At 41.5% G+C, this 23,548-nt stretch overlaps 1 protein-coding gene across 1 annotated transcript; it reads left to right on the top strand.

The window, feature by feature from the left end:
* The first annotated feature begins 16,952 nt into the window (after nt 1-16,952).
* Nucleotides 16,953-17,912, top strand: LOC130876807 (olfactory receptor 2G3-like). The gene has a single exon (XM_057773424.1). It carries the CDS (start codon nt 16,953-16,955, stop codon nt 17,910-17,912), a length of 960 nt encoding a protein of 319 aa, XP_057629407.1.
* The last annotated feature ends 5,636 nt before the right edge of the window (nt 17,913-23,548 follow it).

The raw sequence follows: 23,548 nt of genomic DNA, 5'->3' as shown, positions 1-23,548 counted from the left end.
GTAAGTGGATGGCTGTTGGGGATATTATTTTCAGCTGTGTGACTTTTGTTTATGCTGCATTTGTTTAACGCTGTGAAGCTGTGTTACTGTGCCTGTCTAAAACACCTGATCGTACTAATAAAGGGAGGAATGGCCACTAGCAGGGCAGGAGGAAGGACGGGCGGGGCTGAAAGGCAGAGAGGATAGATAGCTGGAGAAACAAGAAGGAGCATGAGAGAACAAGGAGAGGAGGACATCAGGGGCCAGTCACCCAGCTACACAGCCAGCCAAAGAGAAAGAAGAAAGGTATACAAAAATAGAGAAAGAGAAAAGTCCAGAGACAAAAGGTAGACGTGTTAACTTAAGAAAAACTGGCAAGAGACAAGCCAGGTCAAGACCAGGCATTCATAACTAAGAATAAGCCTCCACGTATGATTTATTTGGGAGCTGGGTGGCAGATCCCCCAAAAAGTCAAAAGAATAAAACAACACACAACTGATAGCCATCTAAGGGCTTAGGAGTGTGTAACAAGACTACCTTCTCCTGGAGTGAATCTCACAAAGGATTAAAAAGATCATTCGCTAGGTCACTGAGGGGGGCTGCTCTAGCAAATGGGATATTAAAAAAAAATTCTAGAATCTGAAAGCTCCTGAGAGGCTGCCCTACAACCTAACCACACTCTCCTTTCATTGCAATGAATTCAGGACCTGTTAAGTCTCTGGTCCTTCAGTATTAGGACTCATATTTATAAAAACGGGAAGAAAATAAACTAAAATTTCTGCCATTTCATGATGATACAGGAAATTAGCTATACTTAAAAAAAAAAGATAGAAAAGCCTGGCCAGGTGGTGGTGGTGAATGTGTGAATGACCAGGCATTCATAACTAAGAATAAGCCTCCATGTATGATTTATTTGGGAGCTGGGTGGCAGATCCCCCAAAAAGTCAAAAGAATAAAACAACACACAACAGATAGCCATCTAAGGGCTTAGGAGTGTGTAACAAGACTACCTTCTCCTGGAGTGAATCTCACAAAGGATTAAAAAGATCATTCGCTAGGTCACTGAGGGGGGCTGCTCTAGCAAATGGGATATTAAAAAAAAATTCTAGAATCTGAAAGCTCCTGAGAGGCTGCCCTACAACCTAACCACACTCTCCTTTCATTGCAATGAATTCAGGACCTGTTAAGTCTCTGGTCCTTCAGTATTAGGACTCATATTTATAAAAACGGGAAGAAAATAAACTAAAATTTCTGCCATTTCATGATGATACAGGAAATTAGCTATACTTAAAAAAAAAAGATAGAAAAGCCTGGCCAGGTGGTGGTGGTGAATGTGTGAATGTCTTTAATCCCAGGACTCAGGAAGCAGAGGCAGATGAATCTCTGAGTTTGAGTTTGAGGCCAGCCTGTTTTACAGAGTGAGTTCCAGGGCTACACAGAGAAATCCTGTCTAGGAATAAAAATATGAACCAAGTCTAAAATGATGGATAACATTTAAGAAAACAAATGGAAAGAAATTTAAATTATAAGTAAAAGAAACATCACTTGAAAGTTATTATGGGTAGGAGCAACTACATGTATTGTAATAAAGAAAGAGAAAGAAAAAAAGAAAGAGGGAGGGAGGGAGGTTGGCAAAATCATCATTATGTCAACATTTGTGTGAAACAATGCTTGAGAAATGATTCCATTAATATGATAGGAGCTAATTGGAGATTCCAATCTGGCTAATCCCAGGATACAACTATTCATCCATGCATTTGTTAAATAGCTGCTACAGTCCCGAGCTAAGGCCCAGGGGAATGTAAACTCCCAGCCTGCTCTGAAGGAGTAGGGACAGCCTGCGGGTAACTAGCACAGTGGAACGAACACAAGTGAGATAGAAACAAGGGCAGATGATAGAAAGTCTCACAGAGAAAATGACGCTGGACTGAGGAAGCACACAAGTTCACACCCAGCAAATGTCAGAAGAACAGAAGCATGTGCAAAGGAAGCAGGTAGAAGTCGGTGCTTTCATTTTGAGGTTTTGGCAGAGGTAGAAAGACTAGCTTTGATGAGATAGGAAGTGAGGGACAGCACATGTTGGTGCTTTGCGGCTTCTCGCCGGCTTTCACACAGAGTGGTAAAGTGAGGACAGCCGTTTCTGAGGCCTGCTCAAGCAGGCTAGTGTGACTCAGCTAGTAGCTGGAGTACGTGTGAGCAGGATCATCATGGCGACAACAACGAGTGGCTCCTTGTCTGGGCAGTTAACCTATTCCTGGAATTCATGGAGAATTCTTCTCTTTGTACCACCGCTCCACTAAAGCTAGTCACTGCTAATTGGTGTGCTCTTCCCTGGGGGAGACTCTGCTCCCAGTCTTTGCGGTCTTCAGTTGCCTATCATTCTTTGTGTAGGGATGAGGCCTCCCGAGCTTTCCCCCAGCAACTTTGGCATGTCTGCTGTTCTTGTCCTTGTTCAGTTGATGCTTAGGCAGCATGTCAGTGAGACTTTATGTGCATAACTTCTGAGATTCCTGACGACACAGTCTCATAGCAAACTCTGATCTTTGGGCTCTTACAATCTTTACTCCTCCTCTTCCAGAATGTTCCCTAGGCTATATAGGATACGTTTATTGTAGATAAATCCATTGGTGTTTGGGCTCCACAACTCTGCATTTCTATTAGTTGGGGTTTTCTGGAATGTTCTCTCTCCGTTGCAAAGAGAAATTTTCTTGATGAGGGGCAAAGACTACGCTTATCAGGATATAAGGATAAATATTTAGCGTGTAGTTAGGAGTTATGCTGGTTTAGTAAAGTGGCAATATGAGTTTCCCTCCAGGAACCATGGCTTCACTAGCACTAAGTAGTTAGCTAGGTTTCCAGAACCAGGCATGATTCTCATCTTGTTGAGCTGGCCTTAAGTCCATTCAGGGAGCTGTTGGTTACTGCATGGTGTCACTACTGCACTCTTAGGGTTATTGTGTCATAGGTTTTTTCTTTCTTTCTTGGTTCATATGTCTCATAATTAGGTAGGACTATTGGTTGCTTCACCCCCTGGAAGCTTTCATGGAGTCTTCTGGTACCATAAAAGTCCTCAGGGAGGAGACATTCCAGTTCAGGTGCCTCTGGGCCCTGTGTCTTGTGTGCGTGGTGTCTTCAGCAATGACGTACCTTCCATCTCTGGAGGGCAGCCAAGGACAATAGCAAAACAGCTTGTAATACTTTGGGAGTCTCTTGGACAACCCTGATCAACAACTTAAAAGAAGGTTTCTCATGGCTGGTGTTGGGGTTTTGCTAAGTGGTCTTTGGCTCTCAGAGAATTGTCAGCCCAGATGAGAAATTTTCATTTAGACTATGCATGTTTATATACAGATGTGTTTTATAGGTGGGTTTTTTTAGTTAGTAGTATGGTTTATTATTATATTTTTCAGACATCCTTGCTGGAAATTACCTTCCCACTCTTTCTATATCTATCTCCTTTCCCTTCCCTAATAAGAGCCCCCTTTTCCCACTTCCCTTTATCAGATCATTTGTACCCTTCTATCCGCTCTCTATTGCTCCCCACACTCCTGCACAGGCAATGATCCATTTTACTTTCCTGGTTGCTGTAATTGCTACAGGGTATGTACTCAGACCCGAAAGTTTGGAGCGAGAAGCCTCCAGTGAAAGAGAATGTGGGACATCGTCTGTCTGAGCCTGGATTACTTCACTCAATATGATCTTTTCTAGGTCCATCCATTTACCTGCAGAGTTCATGATCTCATTTTTCTTTCTAGCTGAATAGTATTCCCCAGTGTTGAGTAAGTATCTGTGGAGTAGGCTGTCAAGTCCTTTGGGCATATGCTAAGGAGTGGTATAACTAGGTCACATGATGGATAATTTTTTTAGCTTTTTGAGGATTTGCCATGCTGGTTTCCATGGTGCCTGAGGCAGTTTGAGATCCCATACACAATGAATGAAGGCTCCCTTTCTCTACGTCCTCGCCAGCATTTGTTGTTAGTTGTTTCAGTCTTCGCCAGTCTGAGTGGAGTAAGGTGAAACCGCAATGCTGTTTCAATTTAAATTTCCTTAATTCCAAGGGATGATAAACATTTTTTTGAGATATTTATTTTTTGTTAGAGAATTTTGGGGGATTGATTGTAATTAAATTACATTAATTGTTATTAAATTAATTAAACGTAATTGCAACATTTCTTCCTTTCGTTTCCCTCCTCTAAACCCTCCATAGAGCCCTCCTTGCTCTCTTTCAAATTCATGTCCTCTTTTTTCATTAATTGACATATTTGTTATTCACTGTTTTCTTCTTTTGAGACCTCTCTGTTCCGGTCCCAGACCTGAATGGGTCTGTGATGGCTATTCATAGCTGTCACCTTGTCTACATCTGTAATTAACTAAAGAGCAAAGATGGAGGGGGAACTGTGAGGGATTTTTGCTTAATTTAAAGTGGGAAAATCCATTTCTAATCCAGATCTTTGAGGTGGGAAGACCCGCACCTTCTCGAAGCCTATGTAAAGGACGTGGAAGAAGCAAGTTTAGTTCTTTGCCTGCTGGCCCTCACTCTCACTAGAAAGCCCATTCCTTCACTGGCAATAGGGCCTACTTTTGGGGATCCCAGCGTATACTAAAGACCGTCTGAGACATCCAGCCTCGGGGAGTGAACAACTACTGGATTCTTGGACCTTCTGTTCATAGGCAGCCATTGTTGGGCTAGCTGGACCCCAGGCTGTAAGTCATTATAATAAATTCCCTTTCTAGATATACCTAGAGATTCTTTCTATAAATTCTGTTCTCTAGAGAACCCTGACTAATGCAGGTAATTTTTTGTTTGTTTGGCTTTTTTGTTTTTTTGTTTGCTTGCTTGATTTTTTTTTGTTTTGTTTTGATTTAATTCTTTATAGATTCTGTTAGATGTATAACTGGCAAAGATTCTCTCTCATTCTCTGGGCTTCCTCTTCACCCAGCATTGTTTCTTTAGCTGTGCAAAAGCTTTTTAGTTTTATTAAAGCCCCATTTGTCTATTGTTGGCCTTAATTCTTGGGCAAATTGAGCCCTATTTGGAAAGTCCTTTCCTAAGTGGTACATTTCTAATGATGATGTTGATGGTGGTGGGATTTGAGTGTTTTCAAAGGGAATCAGTGATTGAGGATCTTAATGCCTTTATTCTAATTAACACATTACACAATACAAACACTAAAACATCAGGGCAGGCCCCAGAAATATAGTCCTTCATGGTGTGTGTCCAGAAGGGTCAGTCTCAGAAAATACACAAGAAGTTCTTTTTTTTTTTTTTTTTTTTTTTTCGAGACAGGGTTTCTCTGTAGCTTTGGTGCCTCTCCCGGAACTAGCTCTTGTAGACCAGGCTGGCCTCGAACTCCCAGAGATCCGCCTGCCTCTGCCTCCCGGGTGCTGGGATTAAAGGCGTGCGCCACCACCCGCCTCACAAGAAGTTCTTATGTTTACACTTCAGACAGGATCCCCAACAAAGAAGCAGCCAACCACAATAACAAAATGACACCAAAAAGTAAAGACACGAAAAGAAAAACAATCACAGCAGAATGAAAAAGAGGAAAGATTGTATTCTCAAGGGTGGTAATTAGTCTTCATTGTCAACTTAAATGGATTTGGAATTACCTAACTCTTGTCTATGACAGGTCTTCCAGAGAGGTTTACTCAGTAGGGAAGATTCATTCTGAAAGTGGCTTGTAACATCCAAAGATCTGGATACTGGGCTGAAATAAAAAGGAAAGAAAAAAGGGAACACCAGCACAGCCCACCTCTCTACTTCCTGACTCTAGATACAATGTGACCAGCTGCTTTGTCCTACCCCTACCACCATAGCCATTGCCATTTTTTTTTTGTAGCCAATCATTCTCTGTTTTGCTGGACTGTACCTTCAAATCATGAATCCCAGTAAACCCTTTCTCTGTAAGTAGTTTTTCATAGACATTTTAACAAAGCAATGAGAAAGGTGGCTAACACAGAAAACTCACACTCAGGCCTGGGGCTGTTGCTGGGATAGATATGCCATTTGTAGGATGCTGAAACTGGGTTGTTGATAGATGTAGAACCTGAAGATTAAGGGTTAGAGAATCCCCGGCTTAGGATGCTATGAACAGATCTGGTGGTACCAGAATCCTAAGAGAAATGAAGATAACAGAGGTCTGAGGCACGAAGTTTCAGAGGGAAAAAGGACTCACTGAGAACAGGAGTGGAGGCCATTCATCTACATTCAGGTGAGGAATCAGACTGTATTTTTTCTATGTCCCTTCCTAGACATTTTAGTCAATTTCCAGCATATACTGAAGACCAGAACAGGAATTAAAATAGGGCAGAAACCTGGAGGCAGGAGCTGATGCAGAAGCCATAGAAGGATATGCTTACTGACTTGCTCCTCATTACTTGCTCAGCCTGCTTTCTTATAGACCCCAGGACTACTAGCCCAGGTATGGCACCACCCATAATGGGCTGAGCGCTCCTGCATCAACCACTAATTAAGAAAATTTCCTACAAATGTGCCTACAGCCCAATTATATGGAGGCATTTTCTTAATTGAGGTTCCCTCCTCTCAGATGACTTCAGCCTGTGTCAAGTTGATGTAAAACTACCCAGTACATATAGATTTTAGAAGTTTTTGCCATGGAGTTATTAAAGTGGAAAAATATTATTTATCCTAATAACCCATATGATTCCATTTATTCATAAATGCGTCAATGGAAAGACATAATGTGAGTTTCCCCAATGCATTTTCCTTGTTGGGCTTCCTCAGATTATCCATGTCTAGAGATGCTATCCTTTGACATGGTCCTGGGCTCAAACACCTTCACCTCAGTGGGAAACACCTCCATTATCTTTTCCCTGGTGCTTTTTCCCTGGATAACCTCCCAATCCTGGACCTCTGTCTTACTTCTACCTCTGTGCCACAGCTGTTGGACCCAGAAAAGAATTGCTTTCTGGGGCTACATCACGTAGGTCTATATTTTCAGCTGACTGGATTGCACTGAATATAATATTCTCTGCTAGCAGTAATGGCCTTTGATCACTACTCTAAGACATAAAATTTGATTCCAAAGGAAGACAATAGAGAATGGAGCCAATGAGATGGTCAAATTGTTGCAAGGCATGGCAACGAACACACTTAACTCTAAGACATCATCTCGTAGTCTCAGGATCCATTCTACTGTGCTTAATAATTACAATGACAGGCTAGTGACACAAACCTTTAATTCCAGCACTTGAGAGGAAGACTTGTATGACAAGAACTTTAAATCTTTGAAGGAAGAAATTGAAGAAATAGCTGGGGGGTGGTGGCACACGCCTTTAATCCCAGCACTCGGGAGGCAGAGGCAAGTGGATTTCTATGAGTTTGAGGCCAGCCTTGTCTACAAGATCTAGGTCCAGAACAGGCTCCAAAAGCTACAGCAAAACCCTGTTTCAAAAGAAGAAGAAGAAAGAAGAAGAAGAAGAAGAAGAAGAAGAAGAAGAAGAAGAAGAAGAAGAAGAAAGAAAGAAAGAAAGAAAGAAATTGAAGAAGATATCAGAAAGTAGAAAGATCTCCCATGCTCTTGGGTAGGTAGACTTAAAATAGTAAAAATGGCAATCTTACTAAAAGCAGTCTACAGATTCAATGCAATGCCCATCAAAATCCCAGCAAAATTCTTCACAGACCTCAAAAGAACAATACTCAACTTCATATGGAAAAGCAAAAACCCAGGATAGCCAAAATAATCCTATACAATAAAAGAACTTCTGGAAGCATCACAATCCCTGACTTCAAACTCTACTACAGAGCTACAATACTGAAAACAGCCTGGTATTGGCATAAAAACAGACAGGAGGACCAATGGAACCGAATCAAAGACCCGGATATTAACCCACATACCTTCGAACACCTGACTTTTGACAAAGAAGCAAAAAGATATCAAATGGAAAAAAGAGAGCATATTTAACAAATGGTACTGGAATAACCGAATATCAACATGTAGAAGAATGAAAATAGACCCATATCTATCACCATGCACAAAACTCAAGTCCAAATGGATCAAAAACCTCAACATAAAGCTAGCCACACTGAACCTTATAGAAGAGAAAGTGGAAGTACACTTGAACGCATTGGCACAGGAGACCACTTCCTAAATATAACCCCAGCAGCACAGACACTGAGAGAAACAATTAATAAATGGGACCTCCTGTAATAGAAAAGCTTCTGTAAAGCAAAGGGCACAGTCAACAAGACAAAATAACAGCCTACAGAATGGGAAAAGATCTTCACCAACCCCATATCAGACAGAAGTCTGATTTCTAAAATATACAAAGAACCCAAGAAATTGGTCATCAAAGGAACAAATAATCCAATAAAAAAAAATGGAGTACAGACCTAAACAGAGAACTCTCAATAGAGGAATCTAAAATGGCTGAAAGACACTTAAGGAAATACTCAACATCCTTAGCCATCAGAGAAATGCAAATCAAAACAACTCTGAGATTCCATCTTACACCCGTAAGAATGGCCAAGATTAAAACCACTGATGACAACTTATGCTGGAGAGAATGTGGAGTAAAGGGAACACTTCTGCATTGCTGGTGGGGAGTGCAAGCTGGTACAGACCCTTTGGATGTCAGTATGGAGATCTCTCAGAAAATTAGGAAACAAACCTTCCTCAAGACCCAGCAATACCATTTTTGGCTATATATCCAAAGGATGCTCAATCATGCCACAAGGACATGTGCTCAACTATGTTTATAGCAACATTGTTTGTCATAACCAGAACCTGGAAACAACCTAAATGCCCCTTGATCAAAGAATGGATAAGGAAAATATGGTACATTTACACAGCAGAAAGAAAAGTAACGATATCTTGAAATTTGCAGGCAAATGGATGGAGCTAGAAAACATCATCTTGAGTGAGGTAACCCAGACACAGAAATACAATTATCACATATACTCACTCATAAGTGATTTTTAAACATAAAACAAAGCCAGCTTACAAATCACAATCCCAGAGAACCTAGACAACAATGAGGACCCTAAGAGAGACATACATAGATCTAATCTACATGGGTAGTAGAAAAGACAAGATCTCCTGAGTAAATTTGGAGCATGGGAACCATGGGAGAGGGTTGAAGGGGAGGGGAGAAGCAGGAAGGGGAGCAGAGAAAAATGTAGAGCTCAATAAAAATCAATAAAAAATAGAAAAAAAGAAAAAAGACACTTAAGGAAATACTCAACATCTTTAGCCATCAGAAAAATGCAAATCAAAACAACTCTGAGATTCCATCTAATACCTGTAAGAATGGCCAAGATCAAAAACACTGATGAAACTTATGCTGGAGAGGATGTGGAGTAAAGGGAACACTCCTCCTTTGCTGGTGGGAGTAAAAGTTGGTACAGCCACTTTGTATAACAGTATGGCATTGCTGGTGTGAGTGCAAACTGGTATAGCTGCTTTGGATTTTAGTATGGAGATTTCTCAGAAAATTAGAAAACAAACTACCTCAAGACCCAGCAATACCACTTTTGGGTATATATCCAAAGGATGCTCAATCGTGCCACAAGTACATGTGCTCAGCTATGTTCACAGCAGCATTGTTTGTCATATCCAGAACCTGGAAACAACCTAAATGCCCCTCTACTGAAGAATGGATAAGGAAAATATGGTACATTTACACAATGGAGTACTACACAGCAGAAAAAAATAATGATGTCTTGAAATTTGCAGACAAATGGGTGGATCTAGAAAACATCATATTTAGTGAGGTTAACTCAGACCCAGAAAGACAAATATAATATGTACTCACTCATAAGTGGCTTTTAGACATAAAACAAAGAAAAACCAGCCTACAATTCACAATCCCAGAGTACCTAGACAACAAAGAGGACCCTAAGAGAGATATATATGGATCTAATCTACATGGAAAGTAGAAAAGACAAGATCTCCAGAGTCACCCTGCACTCTTGTTACATACACACACACACAAATAACAAATAAATAAATAATACTAACAATAAATCTTAAAAACTATAGCTTCATAGCCAGGCAGTGGTGGTGGCACTCACCTTTAATCCCAGCATTCGGGAGGCAGAGACAGGTGGATCTTTCTGAGTTTGAGGCCAGCATGATCTACAAAGTTAGTTCCAGAACTGACAGAGCTATACAAAGAAACCCTGTCTATAGAAACAAAAGCAAACAAACAAACAAAAAAAGAAAAAAGATGAAAAAAGTTGTCCTTATAGAGACAAGGCTTGCAGCTTCAAAGAACACGATTTCCATATGTCCTCTGTAATGCCTTAAATGCGGAGGGCATTCACAGAGGAACTGAAGAGCAGCGCCGTAAAGCAATCTTCCCTCCACAGACAGCTCATGGCTGAAGTGGCGTGAGAAATAAATACTGAGCTGAACTTTCAAAGTACTTATGAATTTTGTGAAGAAATACCTAGCTGGAATGTTCCAAAAGCATAAAAACACCCAAGCACACAGAGCTCAAAGAAAACAGGTAAACGGGCCATGTCATAGGTATTGTAATAAATTCCTTCAGGAGATTGCCCTGACTGTCGTTAGACTGTGTGTATTAGAGCTGGATGACAGGAGCTTGTTCTTGGCACAGGAAGTAAACAGCATTAGCTAAGCTTGGAGCCAGCATTCAAACACAGTGAATGATAAACTCCAAAGAGAGAAATAACAAAGAGCACCCCCCCTCACCTATTTCTTTTCCAGCTTCATGACCTTATGGAAGTAAATGACCAGAGCAGAGGATAACAAGAAAGTAATCTCTGGTATGTTTTAAATTAGACTTCTACTTGCCCACTTCTCAATCAGCTTCAGTCACACTTTTGAAGAGACAGTTGAAACCAGTAGGTCATGTTGTCCCATGTAGTTCTTACATTCCCCCTTCTATACAGCAATTGCAGATCTAGATATTTATGGCATAGAAAGTGACGCTATGATTTCTGCCTATAATAAGGCATGACTAGAGTCAAACAATCCACTTACCACCTCAAATATTGACGTACTGCATGATGCAGACCTCCGAGAGGATCCCCCAAGCCACATTCTGCTCTACTGTCGGCCCTGTCTACCAGGACAAAGATGTCAGAAACCCATGTGCAGAAGAGATGTCTGCATGCTCGTGTTATCACTGGACCATTCAAAATATGACAGCATGGGCACGAGCATTCATCAATGGATACACGGAAGAAGAAAAAGTGGTAAGTATACAAAATTGGTAAATATTCTCTCCTAAAACTTAAATTCCATTTGTGACATCATGGCTGGGTTTAGGTAACACAAGGTAAAGTGAAATAAGCAACACGGAAAATTTAATCCTGCGTTCTGAATTGTTTGGAATGCAAGACAGTAGACTCATCAACAGTGAGAGTCATCGCCAGACATCTGAGCTTCAAGAAATTGTGAAAAGTTGTCAAGTTTGAGTTGAATTAAAGAGACACTCTTGACTAATCTAAGGTCCACTGTACACCATGTATATGTTACTATATTGTTATCAAACGCATGAAACATAATTTTGGTATATTCAATTTTAGGAAAATTTCTCTAGCTAAGCCCATAAGCTAATTTGGGTCTCATCTTCCAAGTAGTCAAGCTCCTAGACTTACTTCTCCTCTGAAAATCTTCTTATTGACTTCCTTGCTCATCTTCTCCCTCCTTCTGATCTTCTCCTGGACCTTGGGAACTCAGTCCAGTGCTCTGATGTGGATCTCTGTCTCTATCTCCATCCATCACCAGATGAAGGTTCTATGGTGATATTTGAGATATTCGTCAGTGTGACTATGGAACAAGGCCAGTTCAGGCACCCTCTCCTCTGAGCAAGGAAGTCAGGACCGCGAGGGGTTGGTCCACCCACTGAAACAGTGTGCCTGTTCTAATGAGAGCTCACCAGATCCAGCTGGACTGGGACTGAATGAGCATGTGATCAAACCAGACTCTCTGACTGTGGCTGACAATGGGGGCTGACTGAGAAGCCATTGATAATGGCACTGGGACTTGTTTCTGCAGCATGTTCTGGCTTTTTGGGACCCTAGTCTATTTGGATGCAAAGCTTCCTAGGCCTGGATGGAGGGGGGAGGGCCTTGGACTTCCCACAGGGCAGGGTATCCTGCCCTCTCTTAAGACTGGAGGGGGAAGGAGGAGGGGGAGTGGGGGAGCAGGAGGGGAATGGGAGGAGGGGAGGAAGTGGAAATTTTTGAATGGAAAAAAAAAGATGGGGAAAAAAATGTCTTCGGGTATGTAAGGCAAGTGGGAGGTGAGAGTTAGGGGTGGGTATAATCAAGACACTATCAAATGATAAATAAAAGAATTCCAAATCAAAAAAAATCTTTTTATTAAAATAAGTACTTTAAATATCTCTCTAGAACTGGGCACACTGCACACTTGTAATCCAGTCACTCAGAAAACTGAGGCCGGAAGAAGATTCAGGTCAACTTGGGCTACATTGTAAGAGGAGGAATTACTGCCATCAAGTAGACAAAAACGATGACTGTGGGCAAAGGTGTGAAGACAGGCACGTGTTGTACATATTTCCATCCATGTTCTAGAACACATGGGAAAAGCACTGAAGGGAGAGATGGTTGCTTCGCTCACCGTTTCAGTCCACAGCTGTCTGACTTCATTGCTCTGGTCCTGTAATGATTCTTAACATTTTGGCAGAGTGTGTGGCTGATCAAAGCCACTCACTCATCTCATGACAATGAGGAATAAAAAGAGAAAGGAGGGGCCAGGAACAACATATACCTTCAGACACGTCAATTCTTTCAAAGACCAAACTTCCTAAAAGTCTATTCAGGTTAATCCATTGGTTGGTTATTATCCTTATGACCCAACCAGATTTTAAGACCTCATATCTGAACATTGCTGAATTGTGGATAAAACTCCCTGCATATGAACTTTATGGAACATTTCAGATCCAAACTAAAGTAGAAAACATTCATAGATGGTTGGTAAAAATGTAAATAAACACAGAAATTATAAAAATGCTCCTAAAGAAATTTAATTTGAAGTACCTTAAAATACAACAATCCTATTATTCTGTATTTACCAAAAGGAAACTAAATAAGTACATCAAAAGTATCAACTCTCCCATGCCTCTTGCTCTTCTCAATGAACATAATAAATACAATTTACATATATTATACATGTATTATATAATACATGTATTATATAATACATAATAAATAAATAAACATTAAAAAAAAGATACCAAAAAGTTATTCCTATGGCAACAAAATAAAAATCCATTCAATGAAGAACTTCCCAATATGCTGCTGATATGGTGACTATCAAGAAATATCTTCAGAACCCTTCATTAGAGCGGACATCAGACTTCCAGAACCACATTCACTAATGGGAAACCCATACTCAGGAAGAGGCTGCAGACTGCTTCAGTCCTGTTGCGTGCAGTTAACTCAGACACATTAGCCAGGGCAATGACGAGTCTAAAGACAATAAATTAACAAGAAATCCCTCTAGAATGTTCCTCTGTACAAATATAGCCCCTGACTTAATTATCTACAGGAGATAACTCAAGTCTCAAAAGATCTAAAGGGTGAACCTCAGGAGACGCCCCCCCCCCAAAGTGTCATCAAATTCACGCTTCTTTCTGCACTCTGCTTAGTCTGCCGCCTACTCCTCAAACCCTCATTTCTAAGTGCAAATTCTTCACCCAGTCCTCCGTTCTCTGCACCTCTTCCTTCTTCAACCCCTAGGTAAGTAAGAATGGCCAGCTAAGGTCTTATGTCTGTAGTAAGTTTCTCTCTCCTCTAGCAAATCCCACAAAGGATAATAAAGAATATTCTTTTTTGTTGTTTTTGTCTTGTTTTTGAGACAGGGTTTCTCTGTAGCTTTGGGGTCAGTCCTGGAACTAGCTCTTGTAGATCAGGCTGGCCTCAAACTCATAGAGATTCGCCTGCCTCTGCCTCCCAAGTGCTGGGATTAAAGGTGTGCACCACCACTGCCTGGCTATGGAGAACATTCTTACCTGCTGAGTGTGGACTAGTGTAGGAAATGAGATTTTTTTTTAATGAAGGAAAACAACATAAGAACATCTAGGAGGCTGTGCTCGTCAACCTAATTATGACCTTCTTCACCCATCACCTCAGCGATTTTCACATCCAAGAAACGAGGATGTAGGATTTTTTTGTACTCTAAGATGCCAGAGCAAATCAAATTTCAACTTAAAAAAATAAGCATACATAGTAGACCAAAACAGGACAGTAGTCATTCAAGGAAAATTATGTCACTGAATAATAAGTATTAGGATTTATAAGCCAACAAAATAAAATTTCTGACATATAATATTTAATGGTGATACATAAAAATAACTTTAAAAATACAGGCTAAGTCAATAGTGCTAGAGTAGTTGTAGGGACAAAAAGAATGAAAAGGAAGTTTAGAGTAATGGGGAAAAATTTACTTAAATCTGGGTAGCAATCATTGCATGCACTATGAGGGGGTAGATTAGGTCACCCTAACCTGAGCACCTGTATGGGTGGTGTTCAGAGAAAGAATTAAGCTGATATTATGGAAGTTAATTGTAATCCCACTCTGAGCAGCCCACGTATAACCTACCTGTTCATTTATGGGCAAAGAAGGGAGGTATGGGGCACAAGCCAGGTCAGAATTGGGCCAGAGCCACATGTTGAGGTTTTGAAGGTTCATATGACCTTAAAAATGATGGCCTGATAGAATAACAGAGGACAGAATTTCTGGAAATTATTAAAGCAGGTTAATGTGAACACAAGACAAAAAGAGTTTAAGTGGAGTGTGATTCCTGGTACCACCTTAATTTTTCTTCATGTGTAATTGACCTTTGCCAACTGATGCTGTCCTACCCTGGCATCCAGCTCTGTTCTCCCCCTGCTCCATCCTGTTGGCGAGGATTTCTGATGGTTTTGTTTATTCTGCTGTTTTTTTTCTTAATATTCCCAACATCATTTTAGCTTGATTGTTCTTCAGCGATTCTCTTTGTTGGACACTATTTTCAGATTTAGGGTTTTTTTTTTTTAAATATTTACTTATTATGCATACAATATTCTGTCTGTGTGCATGCCTGCTGGCCAGAAGAGGGCACCAGACCTCATTACAGATAGTTGTGAGCCACCATGTGGTTGCTGGGAATTGAACTCAGGACCTTTGGAAGAGCAGCCAGTGCTCTTAACCTCTGAGCCATCTCTCCAGCCCTAGGGTTTTTTTTTTTTTAAACTTTCATTCAGCTCTTTGTCTTTGTTCTCTTAGAGTACTTGCATGGATTCTTTCTGTGTTTTTAACATAGTTATAAGCATTTTTTTGAATTCTTCATCTGGACGGTCTCACACCCTGTTCTCACAGGAGCTGTGGGGTTAGTGATTTGGGGGGAAGAAATGTTATCTTAGCATTTCACATTTCTGTGCTGGAGCTTGTGCACCTGGAGCTAGCTGGCCGAGTCCTAATTCTTCTTTCAAATGGAGGCTCCTACAATGTCCGGAAGAGGGCTAAACTGTAGGAAGGTTGAGCTATCATTTCCCTTTGTTGGCCTGGTACTGGGGCAGAAGACTCTAACCTTAACCTTTCTCTTATTGTCAGGAACCATTCTGTGTCATCTCCAGCCTCCTCCTTGTACCTGTAGTTTCTGCTCCATACTGTGGAATTTCCTACGCCCTAGGACATTTCAGGCCCTCTTCCTTGGTCCAGCTGGGTGTTTCTCTGCAGAACAGACACTTGTGAACAAAAAGGTTGGTAGATTTTACATCATATTCTTGCAGTGAAAGAATAGCAAGTATTAATGATAATGTGGGGAAACAGTTCTTAGTGGTGGGAAGGTAAAATTGTACAAAGATTCTGGAATATGGTATACAAAACATAATTATAATAAAATCCAGAAGTTCCACTTTTGCGCATATACCCAAAAGAATTAAAAGCTAAACCTCACAATGGTGTTTGGAGAGCTGCATTCCCAGCAACTTCATTTCCAATGGGCAAAATATAGACACACTCAAGGGAGAATTCATGGATAAACACAAAAGACAGTATAGTAAACACATGTAGTTAAGGTTGATTGGCCTCTTAACAGATAGGAGATCCTGACTTAGCCTAGAACATAGATTAATCTGGGTGAGATGGTGGGAGCGAAATAAACCAATGACAAAGTTACAAATCTTGTTCAATGAAATTTCTCTGGGATAATTAGACTAATTGGAATGGTGGGTGCTGGGCTCTGGGACTGTGGTAGACAGGAAGGTATTGTCCGATAGGTATTGACTGAGTTTGACTCTAGCGGTGGATGGTATTGATAGCTAAATGACAATATAAATGCATTTAATATATCAAAACTATGTATTGAAATGTAGTTAAATGAATTTGATGAGAAGTCACATTGCTATGATAGAATCTGGGGTAAAAATGAGAGCTGACTTCCTAAAATAAACCTTTTTATTTTAGTAACTGATTTGACAACCTTTCCCAGTAGAAAGAGCTCACAGAGCTTGGTGCATGTGTTATAAACCCGAGTTTCTACCTTCCCATCTGAGTCCCAACACCCTTCTTCACCTACCTGTACTTAAAGGAAATATTACATAGCATTTCCCTCTGATAGAAATGAGGAAAGAGATGTCCGAGATGAAAGGACAGCATCGTCCTTTCCAGATGACATGAACGTGTTTGCTGAACGTGTGGAAGACAGAAGGCTGCAGAGGAAAGAAATAGAGGAGGAAGAGGCAGAGTGAAGCATCCACACCAACAGATTCCTCTTTGACTTGATCAGGCGTTGGGTAGACATTTTCATCAGATCTTAGATCGTCTCATTCTAACGTGACGTGAAAATTAACTTATTGAGTAACGCCTGGAATCAGCCATGTACTGGGAAACTGTTCGAAATGGTTACAGAGAATATCTCACTAATACAGGGACACAAATCCAGTGGGGGTTTTAAAGATGCTGCCTTGGGGCTTATTAAAAAGGAAGCATCTCGTTTAACTTTAAAATGTATTTTTTTTTTCTGTGTAGGCGTATGTGATGCGGGTGGCCATGGAAGGCCAGAATGTGAGTTTCCCCAACACATTTGTCTTGGTGGGCTTCTCTGATCACCCATGGCTGGAGATGCCCCTCTTTGGGGTGCTTCTGCTCTCCTTCATCCTCACAGTGATAGGAAATAGCTCCATCATCTTCCTGTCCTTGGTGGACCCTAGACTCCGAACACCCATGTACTTCTTTCTAGACAACCTCTCTGTGTTGGATCTCTGTGTCACGTACACCATTGTCCCACAGCTGCTAATCAACCTCTGGGGCCCAGAAAAGACCATTGCCTCCTGGAGCTGCATGGCACAGGCCTACCTCTACCAGTGGATGGGCGGCACCGAATGTGCCCTGCTGGCCGTCATGGCTTTTGACCGCTATGTGGCCATCTGCTGTCCCCTCCGATACGTTCTCATCATGCATCTCTGGACATGTGTGTGGCTGGCAGCTGTATGCTGGGCCCTTGGCCTGGCCAATTCTCTGGTTCAAGCCACACTCACCCTCTACCTTACCCTTTGTACAAAAAATACACTGGACCACTTCTTCTGTGAGGTGCCGGCTTTGATTAAATTGGCATGTAGTGACACCACCATGAATAACCTGTCCCTAGCCTTGGGAGCTGTTCCTTTTGGAATAGTGTCTCCTCTGACCGTGCTCACCTCCTACTCCTTCATTGCTAGGGCCGTGCTGAAGTTACCTTCAGCCAAGGGAAGGCGCAAGGCACTCAGCACATGCAGCTCCCACTTGCTCGTCGTCACCATATTCTTTGGTCCAGGTATGTACACGTACTTCCAGCCTCCGGGCAACAACATGCAGTCCAAGTTCCTCTCCTTCTTCTACTGCGTCTTCACTCCAATGCTCAATCCACTCATCTACACTCTGAGGAACAAGGATGTGAAGGAAGCATGGAGGAGGATCCTATCCTCCCAGGGAAGGAGGAAGTCTTTGAAAGCCAGATGATCTCCGCCTGGCTCCGGGAACTGCCACATGTTTAAGTTAGTGCTGCAAATTTGCTTTCCCAAAAGGATCAGTGCCTAGATTGGATTCTCAAGATCAACCACACTGAGGACAACAGAGACTCTTTCGACTAGAAACGTCTGTCTTCTAAAATCTCTGATAAGGCCATGGTACTTTTTCTGAACCCTTCCCAGATATTTCTATCCACTGAGAAGAAATGGTCTATAGATCTTTAGTAACTGCTCTCAAAACAAGTTCTGAAATGATTTGGAGCAGATACATTCTCCTCAGCGATGTAGCTACTGGTGAATCACCCACGTCCCTGTCAATAATCTATAGCCTGTGTTCCTGTCAGTAACCCTGACTGAACTCATTGATTCACCAACAAACAAACAAACAAAATAAAGCAAAAAAGCACATGAAAATAGGAGAGGACCAGCTGGGAAACACAGGATCATCAGAAGCCAGAGAGGTACAGTAGGGTAATAGGGACATGAATATAATTAAAAATAAATTAGATTCATATATGAAACCCATTATTATACATAATATATAATAATTATATACAATTAATATATGCTAATAAAACACTACATTTTTTAGAAAGTTGTATGTAAGAATTTTAAGCAGATTTTTATTAGATTTCTCCAGGCACCTACTCAAACTGTTTGAACCTCTCCTGTCTGAGAATCTCCTATCTCCCTTTGTCCTCAAACGTTTTGCCAACCTACAAGCCATCATATCCTTACCTCATATATGCCAACACAACTAAAGATTATTGTCTATGTGACATAATCACCATAACGTCACCATTATAAATTTGTTTCATGGGCTGAAGGGATGGCTCAGTGGTTAAGAGCACCAGCTGTTCTTCCAGAGGTCCTGAGTTCAATTCCCAGCCACCACATGGTGGCTCACAGTCATCTATAGTGGGATCTGATGTCCTCCTTTGGCATGCAGGTGTACATGCAGATAGAGCACTCATACATAAAATACATAAATAAATCTAAAAAATAAATTTACTTCAGTTTTCTCAAATCATTTAAGACAAGCATCACTCAGTATCTTTATGTGACATTTTACTATTTATGTTTTATCACTTACTTCTGCTTAATTTTTCTCTTTCACTACACTTTTTTTTTTTTTGTATTTTCAAGACAGGGTTTCTCCGTAGCTTTTTGGTTCCTGTCCTGGAACTAGCTCTTCTAGACAAGGCTGGTCTCGAACTCACAGAGATCCGCCTGCCTCTGCCTCCCAAGTGCTGGGATTAAAGGCGTGCGCCACCACCGCCCGGCCCTCACGACACTTTTACAGACTAGAAAGAGCCCCTTTTTGTATACACATGATACCTGTGAGGGTCCACCCGCCTAACACCTACTGCCAAGCAGCAGCAGTTGAACAGGGGTTTGACCTAAGAGAACATGCGGTGTCTCATTGTTACAACCCTGACAAAAGCGTCTTAAGGAAAAGATTGGTTTTGCTCACAAATCAAGGGTATAGTCCATGAGGGAGTCATGGTGGTAGTGGTTTGAGATGGCTGGCTATGTTACATCCACAGATAGAAGTAGAGAGAAAGGAATTCAGATACTCGGCTCACGTTCTCCTTTCATTCAATCCAGGGACCCAGCCCATGGGATGGTACATCTCATCTCATACTTAAATATGGGTCTTCACACCTCACTTAACCATGTCCTGATATCCCTCCCAGAGACGCCCAGAGGTTTCCATGGTGAGTCCATCCCAGTTCCACCCCTTGTCCATTTAACTTTCAAGCACACCACTTTTAAGCCATAACTTTCTGCCCCTTATCCTAGCCATCTTATAAAGCAGTTGTATTCCATCCAACTTCAAAAATCTCATCGTCTTTAACAGTATTAACACTGTTTCAAGGTCCTGAATCTAAGTTTCATCTGAAACACGGCATGATCTCTTACCTGCAAATCTCTGTAAAATAAAAAACAAATCACATGTTTCCATAATCTAATAGTATATAATAAACATTTTCATTCAAAACCCGAATAGTGGGAACTTAGCAATGAATGATCAGACCAAGACTGAAACCTAGCAGGGCAAGCACCAAATCCTGCCGCTCCACGTCAGGCATCCGGGAATCATGATGAAATCATCTTGGCTCCAAAAGGCTTGGGTGGTCCTTTCCCTCCACCTCTGCCACCTGCAGTGTAACGTAACTTCTTTCTTGGGCCAGCGCTACTCCATAGCTGCAGTTTTTCTTAGCAGACATTCCCTTAGTCAGTTGCATCTTCAACATCTTGAGGTCTCCACTGCTTGCAACACAGGGTTTTCCTACACGCCTTCACGAAATGGTCCTTGAATGATTCTAACTTGACCACATATTGCCTAATTTCCGTGGCTTTCTGGAACCCTGGCAGAAAAATCCATGATGCTCTCAGTCTTGCCTCTTCCATGTCTGAAAAGCCATTACCACATGGATGACATTGCCAAGTTCTGCTGCCCCTCAGGACGGAGCCTGCCTGCCTTGCACCAGTTTCTGTCACCCTTTGTGTGCTGGCCTAGGGAAACACTTCCCTCAGGAGCTGTTTTTGAGCAAAGAGCCCCTCCAGGGGCATTTTCAGTTTAGGTTTTCTCCTTTTAAATGAATTTGAATTTTCATAAGAAACCTTTAAACCTATATCATACCCAGATATGTCCGAACATGCCCAGAGGTTCATTTCCATAGTGACAAAATCCTATCAAGTTGACAACTGACATTAGTCATCGCAGGTATTGTCAACCTTTGATCATTATAATAGAGAAACAGTAGGACATTTACTAATGTCATGAAACAAAAACATTCTTCTGCCACTTGAACATTACCGATAAAATGACGTGAAATGGCCAAGAAGCCCAAGAATCCTTTCTCTACCTCCCCGGAGCAAGGTTTACAGGAACATGCTGCACACCCAAATTTTCACCTGGGTGTTGGGGATCCAAACTCAGGTCCCGTGCTTGCACAGAAGCTCTTTACTAAGGCATCTCTCCAGCTCCGTGATGTCTTTTTAGTTGAGAAACTATTAATAAAGAGATCCAAACTTGCCTTTCAAAAGATTTACCTTTGGCTACATTTTCAGCAAAAGAAAAAACTACTCGTGAAATGGAAAGTGTGACCCATGTATGTACATGTGCATGTATATGTTTATAATTATAGCTATATATAGTTATTTATTATAAAATTTCCATCTTAAAATCTACTACATTTTTGTTAAGTAATTGTATGAAATGTGAATCTCTGTAATTTCATCCTTGAGTCTGGATTCTAATCCTAAAATAGATACAGTAGAGGACTGAGACACAGAGAAAAGTCAGCTCTTCCTATATACAATTTGTAATTCTATTGTGTAACACAGTGTGTCACAGAAGTGAACACACATTTTTCATACACACACTTGTTTGCTTCTGTGGCGAATTCTGTTCAAGAAAACCAGGTCAGGACTGATGAGATGGCTCAGTGGATTAAGGCACCTGCTGCCAAGCATGACAACCTGGTTCCATCCTGGGAGTAACACAGCGGAAGGAGAGAACCAACAGCCTCAAGTGCCTTCTAACCTCTGCACACACCATGGCCCACACATGTCCACACACACACATCTATGACCAAACAAATAAACAAATGTTTGATTTTTTTAGTTATTTTTTCACCTTCCTTCCTTCCTTCCTTCCTTCCTTCCTTCCTTCCTTCCTTCCTTCCTTCCTTCCTTCCTAGAACACAGTAGTCAATCATGATGGTGCACGTCTGCAATCCCAGCACTTAGGGAGCAGCCGGGTTGATCTCTGTGAGTTCGAGGCCTGGTCTCCTTAAAAAATTCCAGTTCATAGTGAAACCCTGTCTCAAAACAAAACAAAAAACAGTGTGTTGTGGGCATGATGGCTTACATTTGTAATCCCAGTATTTGAGAGACTGAGGCAATATTGTCATGGATTTGAGGCTAGACTGGCTATATGCTGAGTTTATGACCAGCCTGACCCGTAAAGCAAGACTCTGTCTCAAAACAACAACAACAAAACACCGGCATGCATCATTTCAAAGCTGCGGGAAGCACAGTGCTCTGCAGAAACAAATCCAGAGCCTTGGGGTGCACGCAATTTTTTCAGCACCTGGACAGCGCCTCTCGCAGTTAACAGTTCATAAACCTGAAGGCAGATAAAGGAAATTACAAGAACAAGGTCTCAAGAGTCCTTGGCTGTTAGTTGTCCCTACTCATACTTCCTCCTTTATCCATCCCTCCAAAGAAAAGCCACACTGAAGCATAATACCTTAGAAGCTTCTTAAAATATACACATGTATGAAAGGAATCTCATTGGCCAAATGTCCCCCATGAACCCACAAACATCTCAGACTATTGCCAAGGCTATTGGTTGCTTTCCACAACCCGATGGTAGAGCCTGTTGCTGAAGACAGCACTTACTTAAGTCATCACCAATACAAAGAAGTCGAGCTAGGGCCACACACACCTTTAATCCAAGCATTCCAGAGGCAGGGACAGCACATCTCTGTGAGGTCTAGGCCAGGCTGATCTTTGTTCAGTGAGTTCCCAGGAAGCCAGGCTACATAAAGAGACATTGTATCAATTTTTTTTCACATTCCATATTTTATCATGTTTCCCCTCTCTCATATGCTCCCAGCTTCTCCCCTACCACCCAACTTCTTGTTTTCTCTTTTTTCTCTCTCTCAAAAATCAAAACAAACCAAAAATCAGTACAATAAAAAAAATAACAGAACAATAACAAAAAGCCCACTTTAAAAAAAAAGCTCATTTGTGCTGGCAAACTCCCGAGCATGGGTCCTGTCATGGAATGTCACATACCCAATGATGACCCACTGGTGAAAACTGATTTTCCTTTTCTCAGCAGGTACCAACTGCAAGTATTTTCTTGGTCAGGGGTGGGAAGTTGAGTCCCCTTTCCCTTCTCATGCTGGGACTGTGTCTGGTTTGAACCTGTGCAGGTCACATGCATGCTATCACAGTCTCTGAGTTCATTGTGTGTCGGTCCTGTTGTGTCTGGAAGGCACTGTTTCCTCAGAGCCATCCACCAAGTGTGGTTCTTACTGTCTTTCTGCCTTCACTTCTACATAGGTCCCCGAAGCTTGAGAGAAGGGCTTTGATGAAGACATCCCATTTAGGGCTGAGTGCTCCAAAGGATCTCACTCTCTGCACATTGTCCAGTGTGGTCTCTGTGTTAGCTCCCATCTGCTGCAAGAAGAAGCTTCTCTGATGAGGGCACTTCAAGTCCTGAAAGTAAATACTTCCAAATGAAATAATTATAGCAGCAAAGGTATCTCAGTTTTTAAAAATATATGTGTATGTATGTGCCTATATAAGCCACATGTATTTGGGTGTCTGTGAAAACCAGATGGAGCCCTTGGATCTGGCATTACAGGCAGTTGTGAGCTACTTGATGTGGGTGCTGGGAACTGAATTCAGGTCCTCTGGAAGAGCAACAAATACTCATAACTTCTGAGGTACATCTTCATCTTCAATCTCTCCCTCTCTCTCTCTCTTCATTTTAGAGATTTATCTTTATTTCTATGTCTTCAAGTCTGTGTCTATGTTTACCACACATGTGCAGGTCTAGCAGAAGCAGGAAGATGGTGTTGGATTCCCCTGGAGCCAATATTACGT

The sequence above is a fragment of the Chionomys nivalis genome, chromosome 7 (assembly GCF_950005125.1).
Source record: "Chionomys nivalis chromosome 7, mChiNiv1.1, whole genome shotgun sequence".
NCBI classification, from domain to species: domain Eukaryota; kingdom Metazoa; phylum Chordata; class Mammalia; order Rodentia; family Cricetidae; genus Chionomys; species Chionomys nivalis.
This window is presented reverse-complemented; position numbering and strand designations above follow the sequence as displayed.